The sequence below is a fragment of the Oncorhynchus nerka genome, linkage group LG9a, assembly GCF_034236695.1.
Source record: "Oncorhynchus nerka isolate Pitt River linkage group LG9a, Oner_Uvic_2.0, whole genome shotgun sequence".
NCBI classification, from domain to species: domain Eukaryota; kingdom Metazoa; phylum Chordata; class Actinopteri; order Salmoniformes; family Salmonidae; genus Oncorhynchus; species Oncorhynchus nerka.
In genome coordinates, this window is record NC_088404.1 from 25577100 (window position 1) to 25595137 (window position 18038).

General features: G+C 40.3%; 1 protein-coding gene across 1 annotated transcript in view; it reads left to right on the plus strand.

Moving 5' to 3' along the window:
* Positions 1-15403, plus strand: part of slc17a8 (solute carrier family 17 member 8) — a 32803-nt gene extending 17400 nt beyond the window's left edge. Inside the window, exons 7-12 of the mRNA XM_029668904.2 lie at positions 3344-3486; positions 5037-5186; positions 9462-9594; positions 9931-10041; positions 10470-10597; positions 10891-15403. Of these exons, the coding sequence (XP_029524764.1) occupies positions 3344-3486; positions 5037-5186; positions 9462-9594; positions 9931-10041; positions 10470-10597; positions 10891-11232 (1007 nt within the window). The 3' untranslated portion in view covers positions 11233-15403. The remainder of the gene's footprint in view (positions 1-3343; positions 3487-5036; positions 5187-9461; positions 9595-9930; positions 10042-10469; positions 10598-10890) is intronic.
* Positions 15404-18038: the final 2635 nt, after the last annotated feature.

An 18038-nucleotide genomic window follows, 5' to 3' on the forward strand; every position in this document is an offset into this window, starting at 1 on the left:
AATACGGCTGCACAGTAATGTCTCTTGTCGATGGCGGTTATGATATCGTTTAGGACCTTGAGCGTGGCTGAGGTGCACCCACGACCAGCTCTGAATCCTGATTGCATAGCGGAGAAGGTACGGTGGGATTCGAAATGGTCGGTAATCTGTTTGTTAACTTGGCTTTCGAAGACCTTAGAAAGACAGGGTAGGATAGATATAGGTCTGTAGCAGTTTGGGTCTAGAGTGTCACCCCCTTTGAAGAGGGGGATGACTGTGGCAGCTTTACAATCTTTGGGAATCTCAGAAGATACGAAAGAGAGGTTGAACAGGTTAGTAATAGGGGTTGCAAAAATTTCGGCAGATAATTTTAGAAAGAGAGGGTCCAGATTGTCTAGCCCGGCTGATTTGTAGGGGTCCCGATTTTGCAGCTCTTTCAGAACATCAGCTATCGGGACTTGGGTGAAGGAAAATGGTGGGGGCTTGGGCAGGTTGCTGTGGAGGGTGCCGGGCAGTTGACCGGGGTAGGGGTAGCCAGGTGGAAAGCATGGCCAGCCATAGAGAAATGCTTCTTGAAATTCTCAATTATGTTGGATTTATCGGTGGTAACAGTGTTTCCTAGCCTCAGAGCAGTGGGCAGCTGGGAGGAGGTGCTCTTATTCTCCATGGACTTTACAGTGTCCCACAACTTTTTTTGAGTTTGTACTACAGGATGCAAATTTCTGTTTGAAAAAGCTAGCCTTAGCTTTCCTAACTGCTTGTGTATATTTATTCCTAACTTCCCTGAAAGGTTGCATATCACGGGGGCTATTCGATGCTACTGCAGAACGCCACAGGATGTTTTTGTGCTGGTCAAGGGCAGACAGGTCTGGAGTGAACCAAGGACTATATCTATTCTTAGTTCTACATTTTTTTAATGGGGAATGCTTATTTAAGATGGTGAAGAAGGCACTTTTAAAGAATAACAAGGCATGCTCTACTGATGGTATGAGGTCAATGTCATTCCAGGATACCCCGGCCAGGTCGATTAGAAAGGCCTGCTCACAGAAGTGTTTTAGGGAGCGTTTGACAGTGATGACGGGTGGTCGTTTGATTGCAGACCCATTTTGGATGCAGGCAATGAGGCAGTGATCGCTGAGATCTTGATTGAAAACAGCAGAGGTGTATTTGGAGGGCGAGTTAGTTATGATGATATCTATGAGGGTGCCCATGTTTACGGATTTGGTGTATCACTTACATAGAGATGGATAGAGGGCGCACTTGTCACGAAGCCTGTTTAGCATGGGCAACGCCACTGAAGGCTTTCATCATTTTAAAGTTGTCAACTGTGTGGGACTTCCTATGGGTTAAAGGGATAATCCACCCCAAACCACTAATTCCTATGATTAACAGTGTTAAATAACACTAATGTGTGAAAACAATATTTTGTGAACAAATGTTTCATTGTGTCATTATAACAAGCTTGTGAAATATGTGAAAATTGTTTTTGGAATTCTGTTGCAGCTGGGTAGCTAGCTAGGTATAAAACAAAGCTACACACAATAATACCAAAGTCATTATCAGCATGTGAAGTAGCTAGCGACCTGTAAAATCAGCACAAAAAATGCTAAATCAATTTAGGAGTCTATCTCACTGAGTCCAACTTACAGTTCGTCTCTGACCAGAGCGAGAGCAGAGTACGTTTCTTTCCCGCAGAGATACTTTGAAGGAGATGGGAAACTACATTAGAATTAGAGCCAATTGTGTACATTGCCCATGCGTCGCGCAATGCATTCTGAGCGATTCTGGGACAAGGAAAGCTCTCCTTCAAGGAGTAAATGGGAATCAATTGGGTGCTAGCTCAAAAACTGAACATTAGCATGTATTTCGTGAACAAGAAGTACAGCATTGCAAATATTTCCATGAATTGAGATAATTAACTTGTTCTCTGTAATATCATACAGCTTTGGAATCGTGACATTACGTACCTTCGAGGAAAATAAGCAGGTTTCTCGACTCATACCCTGACTTTGAGAAGGGATTGTGAATGTGAATGTGATGGGTCGACAGTCAGTACGGTGGGACGTTTCTCCATTCATTGTCCAATGGGATTCCCCTCTCCTTTCTGTAACATCTCTGTTTCCACACAGACATAGAGCGCAAAGCGACATATGGTACAGTAATTGAAGGAGAAGGGGAGTTGAATAATTTGGTACACTGTTTAAATTGAGCACATCTATGCAATATAACGGATGGATGTGTTCTAGACAAGTATGCCTATACCATATATTGGCTAATTTGGCGATATGGAGTGCAGGTAACTGTTTTAAAAGTGTTATGAAATGTATTATCCCTCATCTCCAGTGATGAGAATGATGTAGCTATGACGTGTATCTACACAATTTCCAGATTTTTACAGATAGACCACTTAGAAGTTAAATCATGGGGAATTTTTATATTTTACCCACTGATAGAACATAGGCTTTCACCAAATTTACAGGACTTTCAGGATTTCTATTTCTGGTGGGGTGGATAAGGAGGGATCATATAATTCCATTCATGTCAGCAGGAGAGATGAGCCAATGAATGAGGTGTTCCCTCTTTAGTTCAGGACTATGCTTTTTAGTCCAGGACTATGCTTTTTAGTCCAGGACTATGCTTTTTAGTTCAGGACTATGCTTTTTAGTCCAGGACTATGCTTTTTAGTTCAGGACTATGATTAGACAGTGCCCAGGAAACCGCCCATAAATGCTTCACATTTACAATATGAAAAATAATCTGTAAATCTGTTGAAAACAGACTGTAGCTCCCTCCAGTAAACACAAGCACAACCGTTCCTTGATTTTAACTGCCGGCTTTATTCTGTAGTTTTAGTCACAATTATCACCTTCCCTGAGAACTATAAAGTAAATCAAAATACAGTTAAGCACACTCTTACAACCTTGTCTTACGAGTGACTTAGCTTGGTATAACTCTGAAGTGCTTACCAACATAAACAGTTTAGCGCTATAACAGTATCAAATTAAACACACGAATAAAGGAAAAATACCTAATTGGCTGCTTATTACAGAAGTGAGGAAATCAAAAGTTTCATACTTACTATTCCTGGCATGAATTCACTCTTCATCCTTAATTATTATAACGTTACCATCCTAACATACACACTTCAACCTTTTCGAACTACACCCGAAGACATGAAAATTTAGCTAACAAAGCACGGGATTGCCTTCACTCCAAAGGTGTGTTACTACGATAATGATTCAAACAAAAAACAACGACATAGACTTACAGGTTAATTGTCAGTTACACAGACTATGTTTTGTTAGATCCATTTCACGATATGAGAATTGATGATAACCCGTATTTTTTATTTATATGCATTCAGGTGTATTTGGGATTATATGGTACATCTTCTGGCTCCTGCTTGCCTATGGGAGCCCAGCCGCCCACCCCACTATAAGCGATGAGGAGCGGATCTACATAGAGACCACCATTGGCGTGGGTGTCAAAATATTGAGCGCCACTGAGGTATGCCTCTGCTCGATCTGGCTGCGGTCAGATGCATTAGTATAGTGTATCATACACTGAAAAATATATATAAATACCACATGTAAAGTGTTGTTCCCATGTTTCATGAGCTGAAATAAAAGATCCACTAAATTTTCCAAATGCAAAAAAGCTCATTTATCTCAAATTCCGGCACATATTTGTTTACATTATTGTTATTGAGCATTTCTAATTTGCCAAGATAATCCATCCACCTGACAGGTGTGGCATACCTAGAGGCTGATTAAACAACATGATCAATACACAGGTGCACCTTGTGCTGGGGACAATAAAAGGCCACTCTGAAATGTGCAGTTTGTCACACAACACAATGTCACAGATGTCTCAGATGTCTCAGGAAAGTCCACCAGAGCTGTTGCCAGATAATTGAATTTACATTTTTCTATTTTTCTCTAAAACGTTGTTGGAAGCGACGTTTTAGAGTAAAATAGAAAAATGTAAATTCATTTTAGCAGTACGTCCAACCGGCCTCATAACTGCAGATCACATGTATGACGTGATGTGTACGAGTGGTTTGCTGATGGCAATGTTGTGAACAGAGTGCCCCATGGTGGCAGTGGGGTTATGGTATGGGCAGACATAAGCTATGGACAACAGACATGATTGCATTTTAGCAATGGCAATTTGAATGCACAGAGATACGAGATCCCGTGATGAGATCCTGAGGCCCATTGTCGTGACATTCATCTGCCGCCATCACCTCATCTTTCAGCATGATAATGCAATGCCCCATGTTGCAAGGATCTGTACACAATTCCTGGAAGCTGAAAATGTCCCAGTTCCTCCAATGGCCTGCATATTCACCAGACATTTCACCCATTGATCATGTTTGGGATGCTCTAGATTGAGGTGTACATCAGCGTGTTCCAGTTTCCACCAATATCCAGCAACTTTGCACAGCCATTGAAGAGTAGTGGGACAATATTCCACAGGCCACAACCAACAGCCTAAACAATTCTATGAGAAGGAGATGTGTTGCGCTGCATGAGGCAAATGGTGGTCACACCAGGTACTGACTGGTTTTCTGACCTACGCTCCTAGTTTTTTTTAAGGTATCTGTGACCAACAGATAATGTACAAATCTGTATTCCCAGTCATGTGAAATCCATAGATTAGATCCTAATTAATTAATTAAAATTGATTGATATCCTTATATGAATTGTAACTCAGTAACGTCTTTGAAATTGTTGCATGTTGATATTTTTGTTCAGTATAGATATAAGATTTATATTATTTCAAATATTCTGTTATTGTAAGTACTGTACTTAGAGAAGTTTTATGACACCCATATAAGATATTATCAAGCTTGACAAATGAAAACATAAATGGAGACATAAGCAGGTTTAACAACAGTAATGCACAGCCTACCCATTTGAGTGCAGTTGACCCTTGAAATTGATGACAAATGAAAACATAACCCCATACATAACCCAGGTTGACCCCTGAAATTGACCCATGAAATTGAGCCATGAGTCAGTGAGATCAGGTCCCTCTTCTCTGGCCCACCACAGAAATTCAAGACTCCATGGCGCCGTTTCTTCACCTCCATGCCTGTCTATGCCATCATCGTGGCTAACTTCTGCCGTAGCTGGACCTTCTATCTGCTCCTCATCAGCCAGCCAGCCTACTTTGAGGAGGTGTTTGGCTTCTCCATCGGCAAGGTTGGTTTCACAGTCACTCTGTATGGTAAAGATCTAAGTCTCTATGCAATTTGTTATCCATGAAAAATGAGACCACAATCAGGGGCGAATTGGACATAATGGCAATTCTGACCAGCAGTCCATGTGCCTGTTTTTTTGTTGCGTTATTGTTGCGTCTCTCTGTTAAAACCTGTTGAGTGTAGGGGGCAGTATTTAGATTTTTGGATGAAAAACGTACCCAAATTTAACTGCCTATTTCTCAGGCCCAGAATCTAGAATATGCATATAATTGTCAGATTATGATAGAAAACACTCTAAAGTTTCCAAAACTGTCAAAATATTGTCTGTGAGTATAACAGAACTGATATTGCAGGCGAAAACCTGAGGAAAATTCTACCAGGAAGTGGCCTCTATTTTGAAAGCTCCATGTTCCATTGAATGCCTTCCCTCCACTTAAAGGGATATCAACCAGATTCATTTTACTATGGCTTCCCCATGTTGTGAACAGTCTTTAGACATAGTTTCAGGCTTTTATTTTGAAAAATGAGCGAGAAAGATCACATCGCGTCAGTGTATAGCTGGGTGTCCCCAGAGTTTTGCTTGCACAACAGCTTGGAGCAGCCATTGTCTCTCTCTCCTATTAAAGAAGCTAAAGTCCCGGTTGATATATTATCGATTATATATTGAAAAAACAACCTGAGGATTGATTATAAAAAACGTTTGACTTGTTTCTGTGAACATTACGGATACTATTTGGAATTTTCGTCTGTGATGTCGTGGCCGCTCTAGCCTGTGGATTTCTGAACATACCGCGCCAAACAAATGGAGGTATTTTGGATATAAAATAATCTTTATGGAACAAAAGGAACATTTATTGTGTAACTGGGAGTCTCATGAGTGCAAACATCTGAAGATCATCAAAGGTAAGCGATTTAATTTATTGCTTTTCTGACTTTCGTGACCAATCTACTTGGCTGCTAGCTGTTTGTAATATTTTGTCTACTGAGAGAGATGTTCTTACATAAACGCTTGGTATGCTTTCGCCGAAAAGCTTTATTGAAATCTGACACGCCAGGCGGATTAACAACAAGCTACGCTGTGTTTTTCTATATTGCACTTGTGATTTCATGAAAATGAAATATTTTTAAGAATTTAATTTGAATTTGTCTCGCTGCAATTCAGCGAATGTTGATGTAACTGATCCCGCTAACGGGATGGGTGCATCAAGAAGTTAAACTAATCTATAATGGGTGGTTTTCTGACAGGCTGAGCTGAGGTCGTGCAAACTCACATTCAAAGTTAAACGCTTCATCAGCAAAGAGACCTGCTCCGACTCTGTCATTAGTTAGACAGCCAAGATCACGGATTGTAAAAAACGGTAAAGGTGCCTATAAACGTTGAAAGAGCTCAGCAAATGGGACAACACATTGTATACAGTACTTGTACAAGTGGAATCAATTATCATCAGACTCAAATGGATCATAATTTTCAACATCTAGATTATGTTTTACATGAAAGAAAGTACAGTATGTTAGAGAAATGTTTGGCATGACACTGAAAATAATATTAATAAATCAAATCTATTTTTATTGGTCACATACACATGGTTAGCAGATGTTAATGCAAGTGTAGCAAAATGCTTGTGCTTCTAGTTCCGACCATGCAGTAATATCTAATAAGTAATCTAACAATTTCACAACAACTACCTTATACACAAGTGTAAAGGCATGAATAAGAATATGTACATTTAAATATATGGATGAGCGATGGCCGAACGGCATAGGCAAGATGCAGTAGATGGTATAGAGTACAGTATATACATATGAGATGAGTAATGTAGGGAATGTAAACATTATATAAAGTGGAATTGTTTAAAGTGACTAGTGATTCATTTATTTCATCCAATTTCTAATTATTAAAGTGGCTAGAGATATGAGTCAATATGTTGGCAGCAGCCACTCAATGTTAGTGATGGCTGTTTAACAGTCTGATGGCCTTGAGATAGAAGCTGTTTTTCAGTCTCTCGGTCCCAGCTTTGATGCAGCTGTACTGGCCTCGCCTTCTGGATGATAGCGGGGTGAACAGGCAGTGGCTCGAGTGGTTGTTGTTGATTATTTTTTTGGCCTTCCTGTGACATCGGGTGCTGTAGGTGTACTGGAGGGCAGGTAGTTTGCTGACGGTGATGCGTTGTGCAGACTTCACTACCCACTGGAGAGCGTTACGGTTGTGGGCAGAGCAGTTGCCGTACCAGGCGGTGATACAGCCCCACAGGATGCTCTCGATTGTGCATCTGTAAAAGTTTGTGAGTGTTTTTGGTGACAAGCCAAATTTCTTCAGCTTTCTTCACCACGCTGTCTGTGTGGGTGGGCCATTTCAGTTTTTCCGTGATGTATACGCAGAGGTACTTAAAACTTTCCACCTTCTCCACTACTGTCCCGTCGATGTGGATAGGGGGGTGCTCCCTGTGCTGTTTCCTGAAGTCCACGATCATCTCCTTTGTTTTGTTAACGTTGAGTGTGAGGTTATTTTCCTGACACCACACTCCGAGGGCCCTCACCTCCTTCCTGTAGGCTGTCTCGTCGTTGTTGGTAATCAAGCCTACCACTGTAGGGTTGTCTGCAAACTTGATGATTGAGTTGGAGGCGTGCATGAACAGTCATGGGTGAACAGGGAGTACAGAAGAGGGCTGAGAACGCACCCTTGTGGGGCTCCAGTGTTGAGGATCAGCGGGGTGGAGATGTTGTTTCCTACCCTCACCACCAGGGGGCGTCCCGTCAGAAAGTTCAGGACCCAGTTGCACAGGGCGTGGTCTCGAGCTTAATGACGAGTTTGGAGGGTACTATGGTGTTAAATGCTGAGCTGTAATCGATGAACAGCATTCTTACATAGGTATTCCTCTTGTCCAGATGGGATAGGGCAGTGTGCAGTGTGATTGTGATTGTGTCGTCTGTGGACCGGTAAGCAAATTGGAGTGGGTCTAGGGTGTCATGTAGGGTGGAGGTGATATGATCCTTGACTAGTCTCTCAAAGCACTTCATGATGACAGAAGTGAGTGCTACGGGGCGATAGTCGTTTAGCTCAGTTACCTTAGCTTTCTTGGGAACAGGAACAATGGTGGCCCTCTTGAAGCATGTGGGAACAGCAGACTGGGATAGGGATTGATTGAATATGTCCATAAACACACCAGCCAGCTGGTCTGTGCATGCTCTGAGGACGCGGTTAGGGATGCCGTCTGGGCCGGCGGCCTTGCGAGGGTTAACGCGTTTAAATGTTTTACTCACGTTGGCAGGCTGTGTCAGCGGCACTGTATTGTCCTCAAAGCGAGCAAAGAACTTGTTTCGTTTGTCTGGGAGCAAGACATCAGTGTTCGCGACGGGGCTGGTTTTCTTTTTGTTATCCGTGATTGACTGTAGACCCTGCCACATACGTCTCGTGTCTGAGCCGTTGAATTGCGACTCTACTTTGTCTCTTTACTGACGCTTAGCTTGTTTGATTGCCTTGCGGAGGGAATAGCTACACTGTTTGCATTCGGTCATGTTTCCGGTCACCTTGCCATGATTAAAAGCAGTGGTTCGCGGTTTCAGTTTGCGCGAATGCTGCCATCAATCCACGGTTTCTGGTTGGGGAAGGTTATAATAATCACAGTGAGTACAACATCACCGATGCACTTGCTAATAAACCTGCTCACCGAATCAGCGTGTACATCAATGTTGTTGTCCGATGCTATCCAGAACATATCCCAGCCACGTGATCGAAGCAATCTTGAAGCGTGTAATCAGATTGGTCAGACCAGCGTTGAACAGACCTGAGCACGGGCCTTTCCTGTTTTAGTTTCTGTCTATAGGCTGGGAGCAACAAAATGGAGTCGTGGTCAGATTTACCGAATATGAGGGTGAGGGAGGGCTTTGTATGCGTCGCGGAAGTTAGAGTAATAATGATCCAGAATGTTACCAGCCCGGGTCGCACATTCAATATGCTGATAAAATTTAGGGAGCCTTGTTTTCAGATTAGCCTTGTTAAAATCCCTAGCTACAATAAATGCATCCTCAGGATATGTGGTTTCCAGTTCACCTAGAGTCGAATGAAGTTCTTTCAGGGCCATCGAGGTGTCTGCTTGGGGGGGGATATACACGGCTGTGATAATAATCAAAGAGAATTCTCTTGGTAGATAATGCACAAGGAGTGCACATTTAGTTTTTTGAGTTAGCATTACACAGCCAATAAAAATAATCAACTCATCCTCTAGCATGATGCTCTTACCATTATTTCTGGGTGTTGTCTTGTTCCTCCTCACAGGTGGGGCTCCTGTCTGCTGTGCCTCACATGGTGATGACCATCGTAGTGCCCATCGGTGGCCAGCTAGCCGACTTCCTACGCAGTCGTAAAATCATGTCAACTACAAACGTCCGGAAAATCATGAACTGCGGAGGTATAGTACCTAGGACAGAATGACTTCATTTCCCTTACATTGTACTTAGGTAGGGCATAAAACTAGCACTGATACAACGTGACTCCATACTTTTTTATAACAATTATAGTATTTCCTTCTCCTAATGTTGACATTTTGAAAACATTTGTGGAATATTATCTCTGACTTCAGCTGAAAACAAAATTGAGACTTCCTTGGAATGTTACCTAACGCTGTAGGAATGTTCACTGTTTGCTGGATATGGTACTGTATCAGGTCTGATAAAGCTAGTAAAGCATTGCATCCCAATCAGGATTTGGTAAGGTGGCCTTTGACCTTGCTCTGTGACCCCTGCAGGTTTTGGAATGGAGGCGACTCTGCTGCTGGTGGTGGGGTTCAGTCACACACGTGGGGTTGCCATATCCTTCCTGGTGCTAGCTGTGGGCTTCAGTGGCTTTGCCATCTCAGGTATAAAGCTTCAGTTCAGCACCATTTAAATGTATTTATAATGTATGAATGCCGTATTCAGTCAAATCAAGTTCCAAACATCGTTATTTGTGTGTTTCTGTTGTAAAGTGCTGAGCCCATGAATAAATGTTGAGTATGGAGTTTTATCCTTCTCTTACTCTTACTTGCCCAATACAGGAGTAAGACAGATATTTAGGCTTTTCCTCCTGACTTGGTGCATTACATTACTGTTTGGCTAAATTGTTATTTATTCATTCAAATGGACATTTTTAAAACAAAATTTATAAGAGACAGCATCAATAGTGTATGGTATTCAATATCTAATAATAAATAATACATGGGATTCATGTAGCGCTTTTCCCAAATATGCTTCTACAGTCGGGTAAACAATTTATTCTGATATATTGTACTTGTTATGGCATCCTCAGGGTTCAATGTAAACCACCTGGACATTGCTCCTCGCTATGCCAGTATCCTAATGGGCATCTCCAATGGTGTTGGCACACTGTCTGGAATGGTGTGCCCCCTTATTGTTGGAGCACTGACTAAACACAAGGTATTGTAACATTCAACATTACAGATACATTCTAACAGCTGTCAATGAGATGAGCAAAATTTGCAAGGATAAGACTTCAGCATCCATATTAGGAAGTCCCTCAGTTGTCAGACAAAACTCCCCCTAAGGGACTTCCTAATATGGATATCGTATGTAAGTAACATGACTGGTGCACTAGACTATGACATACTTAATTTTACAATATTGTCACTCATGTTAAATGTTACATCAAAAAGTTACAGTATGTGTGTGACAGTTTGGTCACTGACTCATGTCTGTCCCCTTCCCCGTAGACCCGTCTGGAGTGGCAGAACGTGTTTGTGATAGCCGCCATGGTGCACTACACAGGGGTCATCTTCTATGCTATCTTCGCCTCAGGCGACAAGCAGGAATGGGCAGAACAAGAGAGCACCAGTGAAGATAAGGTCGGTATTATCGATGAGGATGAGCTGGCCGAAGAGACAGAGCTCAACAGCGAGATTGCCATGGTACCCAAGAAAAGCTATGGAACCACAGAGAACTCATCAGGTCGCAAACAGGGCTGGAAGAAGAACAGAGGAGTCACCATGCAGGAGGATAAGGATGATGGGAACTCGCACCAGGGGAATGGGAACTACCAGGAGCAGTTTCAGTGATGCGCCCTAATAATCAGGGGCATTGGCTGTATAGATTCTCCAAATTTTTCCTGGAGTGTGCACTTGCACACTTTCTCGCATAGAAAACCTGAGGAGGCTTAATGGGAGGAGCTATAGGAGGATGGGCTCATTGTAATGGCTGGAATGCAATGAATGGTACGAAGTCAAACATGTGGTTTCCATATATTTTATGTGTTTGATACCTTTCCATTTATTCCATTCCAACTCCTACAATGAACCCGACCTCCTATAGCTCCACCCACATGTCTCCTCTGGTGGAAACTCCCTCCAGTCATTGCTTACACCAATCCTATGCTTTTATATCCATGCCATGGAGTGTGCAAATGCCCACTTCTGGAAAAGGTTATAGAACCAGGACACAAAAGTATCTCTATTGACCCCCTATTCACTGTGCACTACTACTACAGGGAATAGGGTGGCACAGTCACTTGAGCAGCACTGCAGGACTTCCCCTTCACATCAACGTCCAGTGAAGGAAGAAGAGTCAAATTCACACAGCCCGGCAGAACTATCAGTGGTCATTCTTCTGAGAAGTTACAGAAGAATTTACAGCATCTATCATTTACCACAAACTGACCTTATGTTGTTGTTTGGTCATTTGTGACAACCACCTCTATTCGGTCTTATGTTGCAAAATTTGAAATGGTGTTTTTTACATAGGATAAAAGTAGAGCTACAAAATAGCACATCATACTCTGCCGTTGAGGAACAATGGGAAAGTAATTCTGCTTTGAAAGTCGAACAACTTCTAACCCCACTTTTGAGAAAATGGCCCTTTGTCTACACCTATTCAGCATTGTTTACACCCTCTTAAGCCCCACCCATCTCTTTAATGATTCACATGTGAGGCCATGTGCTAAACAGAGTGAGTAAGGTAGTGTAGTAAACAACCAAAGATTTCAAGACTAAAAGTGGTGAAAGTAGTAGCCTACAATAAGGAAAAACACCAGGTAAAAAATAGACTTTATCTAGTCCTTGGCCTATATCCTAATCTGACTTTGGTACAGGTCATGTTGTTCTTCACATTACTGTCTATTGTAAACACACACTATATCAAATCAAATCTAAGTTTATTTGTCACATGCACAGGATACAGAAGATGTAAATGGTTACTTGCGTATTTGCATAGTAGCAATATCAAAAATAAAAATTGTCCATTCACTTTTGTCTAGACATGTACACATGTTCATGAAATCCAATAGATGGCTGTAATCACCCCCAGTCACACCTGGCTAACTTGATGGTTCATGTAATCATCTGGCAAATTGGAGTATTTTGTTTAGACATGTGAACCATAAACTAAACCCATAGTACTAGTAATACAAACGGATTGTCATAGCTACCTACCTACCATGCATGAAATGCTGTAGTATGAATCTGCAGGTAGCCAAAGCTAACCAACTTGGTTAAATGTTAGCTAACTAGCTAACATTTGGCTATAACTAGCAATGCAAATGGTTTCTGAAATATGAATAATATTACTACACAGATCATACTGTAATGTTAGCTAGCGAGCCAGCGAGCTAACATTCGCTAGCTAGCTAACAGTGGGCTTTAACTTGCAATGAAAACAGCTTTGACAAAATTAGAAACCTATAATATGTAGCTAGACTCTTACCTGTATACATGGATGAATGCTTCACGGGAGACTGGAAACCTTTTAACTAAGTAAGACGTACTGTGTCGTTTCCGTTTTGTTTGTACAGCTTGTTTGGCCTGCTGTGTCAAGTCACTCCGGTTTACACTGACTGTGTACAGAAAGTAGTCCATCACAACTTTTTTCCACTGATCTTTGTCAATAGGACCAGCTACATTCTGGGCAGCAATGCTGTTGAGAGCAGTAGCAAAACTTGTGCAGTTCTCCATGACTAATGTTATATATTTCAAAAACGTTGTGGTAGCAAGGACTATCTACACATACTGAGCAGCTCAAGTTAGCTAAAGACAGAAACATGCTACATGGCAGACCAATCTGAACTCATCTCTTGGCATGTCCAGCCCATCCATTATCTCAGCCAATCATGGCTAGCGGGAAGGTTCCTGTCTTTTTCCGTGGCTAAACCAACTCGGCTCGTAATTTAACAATTTTATTCGTATTTACAGATGGCATACAAGTTTGTTATTAAGGGAATTTCATGTGAAATTTCACATGTTCCAGAAAGCATTTCTGTCCAAAAAACCTGATGTAATAATTCCGTTAAAATGCCTCTCCTGTGAAGTAGTGACGTGTGACTTACGCCTAGCTTCCTGAAACGGGTCACATTTCGTCCATTTGACGGTTTTACCTCATACCAAGAAATATTTTCATTATTATGTGGTCCCTGATGATGAGGTCACATTTTCAGTTACAAAGTATTGAGCCGGAGGCTGAGTAAGTGTTGTCGTATCAGAGACAAATTAGACACATTTGTCTGATAGGAACTCATTACAACATTTGATGTAAAAATATATATATTCAGCTACTTGAATGTATTCAATGTATTCAACTTGGGTATAATATATAATCTCATATTTCCCATTTGTAAAGTCGTAAAAAACGACATAATTGTGTTCAAGTTTTGAAGTCAAAACAATTATCAGACCAATAAGAGACCAATAAGCTAGCTAGATGAGCTAACTAACATTGATAATAATAAAGTAAGCTAGCTTACTAACATTTTCAACAATAATGTTAAACTAGCTACATTATCCACATTGTCAAAGTTTAACTATGTGAAAAATGGCTTTGATTTATCATGGGGAAGGCCAGTGATTAAATGTCACAACTCATAAACTTGCGAATCAAAATGATCCCCACTTTCCCAATTATCCCCACTTTCCCACTTTGAGGATCGTTCAAGTGGTTATTTCCAACCTGGAACCTTGTAATTCCACATTTCCGACAGCACTTGAAGGCAGCATCAGACATGACAAATTTATACATTCATATTTTATGTCATTATAAATCAAATCAACATCAAAATTGTATTTATCAAGCACTCATTTATACAGTATTGGTCTGTACATAAAAACCGATTGATCAAATGCAAGATCAATCAAACATACAAATATTCATAAATGGATACCACATCAGAATTTCTACGACACATGGTTTTGATACACTAACATGTTTTTAACTCAATTTATCGGAATCTAAAGAAACATAACACTTCTGTCATACCTCTCTCTCTCTTCCTTACAACTGCTGACCAACTTCCTTTGCATTGTAAGTGCAGATGAAACCTACTGTAGTGTGGCTTACCTTTAATTTAATGTAAATAGCTTTGTTTGGTGTCAGCTATGCAACTAAGGGGTATGTGCATATCATGCATGTGACTGGTTTGCTTTCCAATAAGAAGACCACAATGTTAAAATGATCTGCCTTTTTTGTTGCTTGTACCGATTTGCTACTGTTCAGTGATGACACTCTACCACAGCATTCAGCCTGCTGTCCATGCCTTAGCAGGCCCTAGTCCCACTGTTCCCCATTAATGCACTATTTTCAGCATTGCTATATGTAATGTTGGTGCTGTAAGCTCTCAGTAAGACAAATGTACTGTGGAAGGTAAAACTGCACATATTCTCCAATTCAATATCTCATGGAGTGGGTTGATGTCACATATCATCATGCAATCATCTACTGTTGATCTATTTGATATTCATGTTTATTCCCAAAAATATTTAAACATTTTCTGAATGTAAATAAGAGGTAGATTGACTACTCCTCAAACTACTGCAATCTATTGATGCAATTACATTTTAGTCAACATTATATGGGATAAATATTATTGCTATTTTTGGGACTATAAAATCAGTGATACATGGATTGTTTAGTTTTTTGGAACAGTATATAATTATTTATCCTATTGTTTGTGGAATAGTTTATTTAATATATGGACTTTACTATTTTCAGATTTGCCAGCTTTTAACCTAATATGATCTATTCGAGGTTTATTGTTTAAAAAAGTAACCACACTGAACAAGTCTTAACTATGGATCATTGAGTAATGTAAACCAAGTTTGTTTTCATTTCACCACTGATTGTTCATTTCAAAGTTCTTTGTGGTAAATCCACCATCAAGTGCAATTCGTCAATTGTTTTATTTCAAAATAAATCATACAGTTTGAAACACAATTTGTCCCATTGTAAATGGGGGCAAAGCTGCTTTCAGGATTGTGTGAACTTAATTATTTACACTCCAACTTGTACACCTCAATCTGACCTCACACACAAGGTGTGGTTTGAAGGTGAGTAATTGCCATGAGTAATTGAACGCATTAATAAAAACCACATTCATACTGGTTTCTTCCCATTGAAGTTGGACTGTCTTTATCTGTCACTATGACACAAAATGGCCACTCTACAAATTAGCTCTCTGAATCAATGTCACAACTCCACAGACCGCTCTGTTTCCCATCTCTCAGCAAACATCCTTCACCTTATCTGTTCCTGAACATCCATTCATTCTCGCATTGATTGATAACTAGCAAATTAGTGGGACACTTTAGGTTTTTACCTTTATTTTCCTAGGCAAGTCAGTTAAGAACAAATTCTTATTTTCAATGATGGCCTAGGAACAGTGGGTTAACTGCATGTTCAGGGGCAGAAAGACAGATTTGTACCTTGTCAGCTCGAGGATTCGAACTGGCAACCTTTCGGTTATTAGTCCAACGCTCTAACCACTAGGCTACCCTGCCGTAATCACCACACCAGTTTAAAAAGAATGAATTGAAGCGTGTAATTTCAAGATAGGCTATTACTTGTTCTTTCTATCCTGTATAAGACTAGTTGTAGAGATTTTCAGAGGGGAATGCTGTGTCAGCTTGCTATATTCTTGTTATCTGCTATTGTACAGTATGTTAACAAGTTGTTCTGACGGATAGACCTGAGAAGGGTTCAAGGTTACGGACCTTGTTATTGGTTCATATTCATTGGTATTTTTGCGACAGTCCTAGGAGGTGGTTCAAAATAGTAAACAGTCAGCTTTTCCATTCACAATCAATAACTAAACATGAGGTTAAAGGAGAAAGGGTGAACATGCATGAGGAGTGAAAAGAGATAGCATTATTGTACACTACAAAAATAAGGGTGATTTATTTTTTGAGGGCCATACTATACCGTATATGAAGCAAGCCATTCAACACTTGTCTGTGCTTTGCTGTGACACCCCAACAAATGCTGCATCTGTAGCACCATTACTTCTGGCAGTGTTTATTGGTTATGGCCACACTACAACATGTCCACCACGATAAACCAATGGAAAGTGCACCCTTACCGGTAACCATACCCTCACTCAAAAACACCACTGGAAAGCAATACAATCTATGTAATAGTGGAGAAAATACAGTAGCCTACTGTACACGTTACATGGTTCTCAGACCCACTACGTGTCCTTCTCATCAGGCTATCACAAACCAGTCACCTCCAAAGCCCTTGGACACAGAGCAGCTATTTAGTCCACAAACAGGCAGCAGTCAAACGCAAAGGTCCTGTTTATTTCAGATCGACTGTCTGTTCTGTTGACTCAGAAGGGCCTCTTTGGATGGAGCAACATACCCATTAATGATTAAACGCTTGTTTTTTTAAACATTTTTATATATATATATATTCCCCTACGTATTTATTTGGACAATGAAGCTACAACTTTTAATTTGTCTCTATACTCCAGCATTTTGGATTTGAGATCAAATGTTTTATATGAAGTGACAGTACAGAATGTCATCTTTTATTTGAGGGCATATTCATACATATTTGTTTTACCGTTTAGAATATATTTTCAGCAAACTTAAAATGTGTAAATACCCTGGGCATCTTTCTTTTGTTGTTTTTCAGAGTCAGTAGAAAGGCCTCTTTAGTGTCCTAAGTTTTCATAACTGTGACCTTAATTGCCTACCGTCTGTTAGCTGTTAGTGTCTTAACGACCGTTCCACAGATGCATGTTCATTAATTGTTGATGGTTCATTGAACAAGCATGGGAAATAGTGTTTAAACCCTTTACAATGAAGATCTGTGAAGATATTTGGATTTGTATTAATTATCTTTGAAAGACAGGATCCTGAAAAGGGGACGGTTATTTTTTTGCTGAGTTTACATCAAGCTTGTGACTACAAACTTTTCACACAATAGCCCATAATGACAAAGTGAAAACATGTTTTTAATATTTACATTTACATAAGTATTCACACCCCTGAGTCGATACATGTTAGAATCACCTTTGCCAGCGATTACCGCTTTCTGGGTAAGTCTCTAAGAGCTTACCTCACTTGGATTGTACAATATTTGCACATTATTCTTTAAAAAGTTATTTAAGCTCTGTCAAGATGATTTTTGATCATTGCGAGACAGACATTTTTAATTCTTACCTTAGATTTTCATGCCAATTTCACAAAAAACCTTAACTAGGCCACTCATGAACATTGAATGTAGTCTTGGTAAGCAACTCCAGTGTATATTTGGCCTTTAGTTTTAGGTTAATGCCCGGCTGAAAGGTGAATTTGTCTTCCAGTGTGTGTTGGAAAGCAGACTAGGATTTTTTCCTTTTTATTTAAAAAACTCCCTTGCAGATGACAAGCATACACATAACATGATGTAGCCACCACCATGCTTGAAAATATGAAGAGTGGTACTCAGTGATGTGTTGTGTTGGATTTGCTCCAAACATAACGCTTTGTATTCAGGACATAAAGTTAATTTCTTTGCCACATTTTTAGCAGTTTTACATTAGTGCCTTATTACAAACAGGATTCATGCTTTGGAATATGTTTTATTCTGTACAGTGAGGGAAAAAAGTATTTGATCGCCTGCT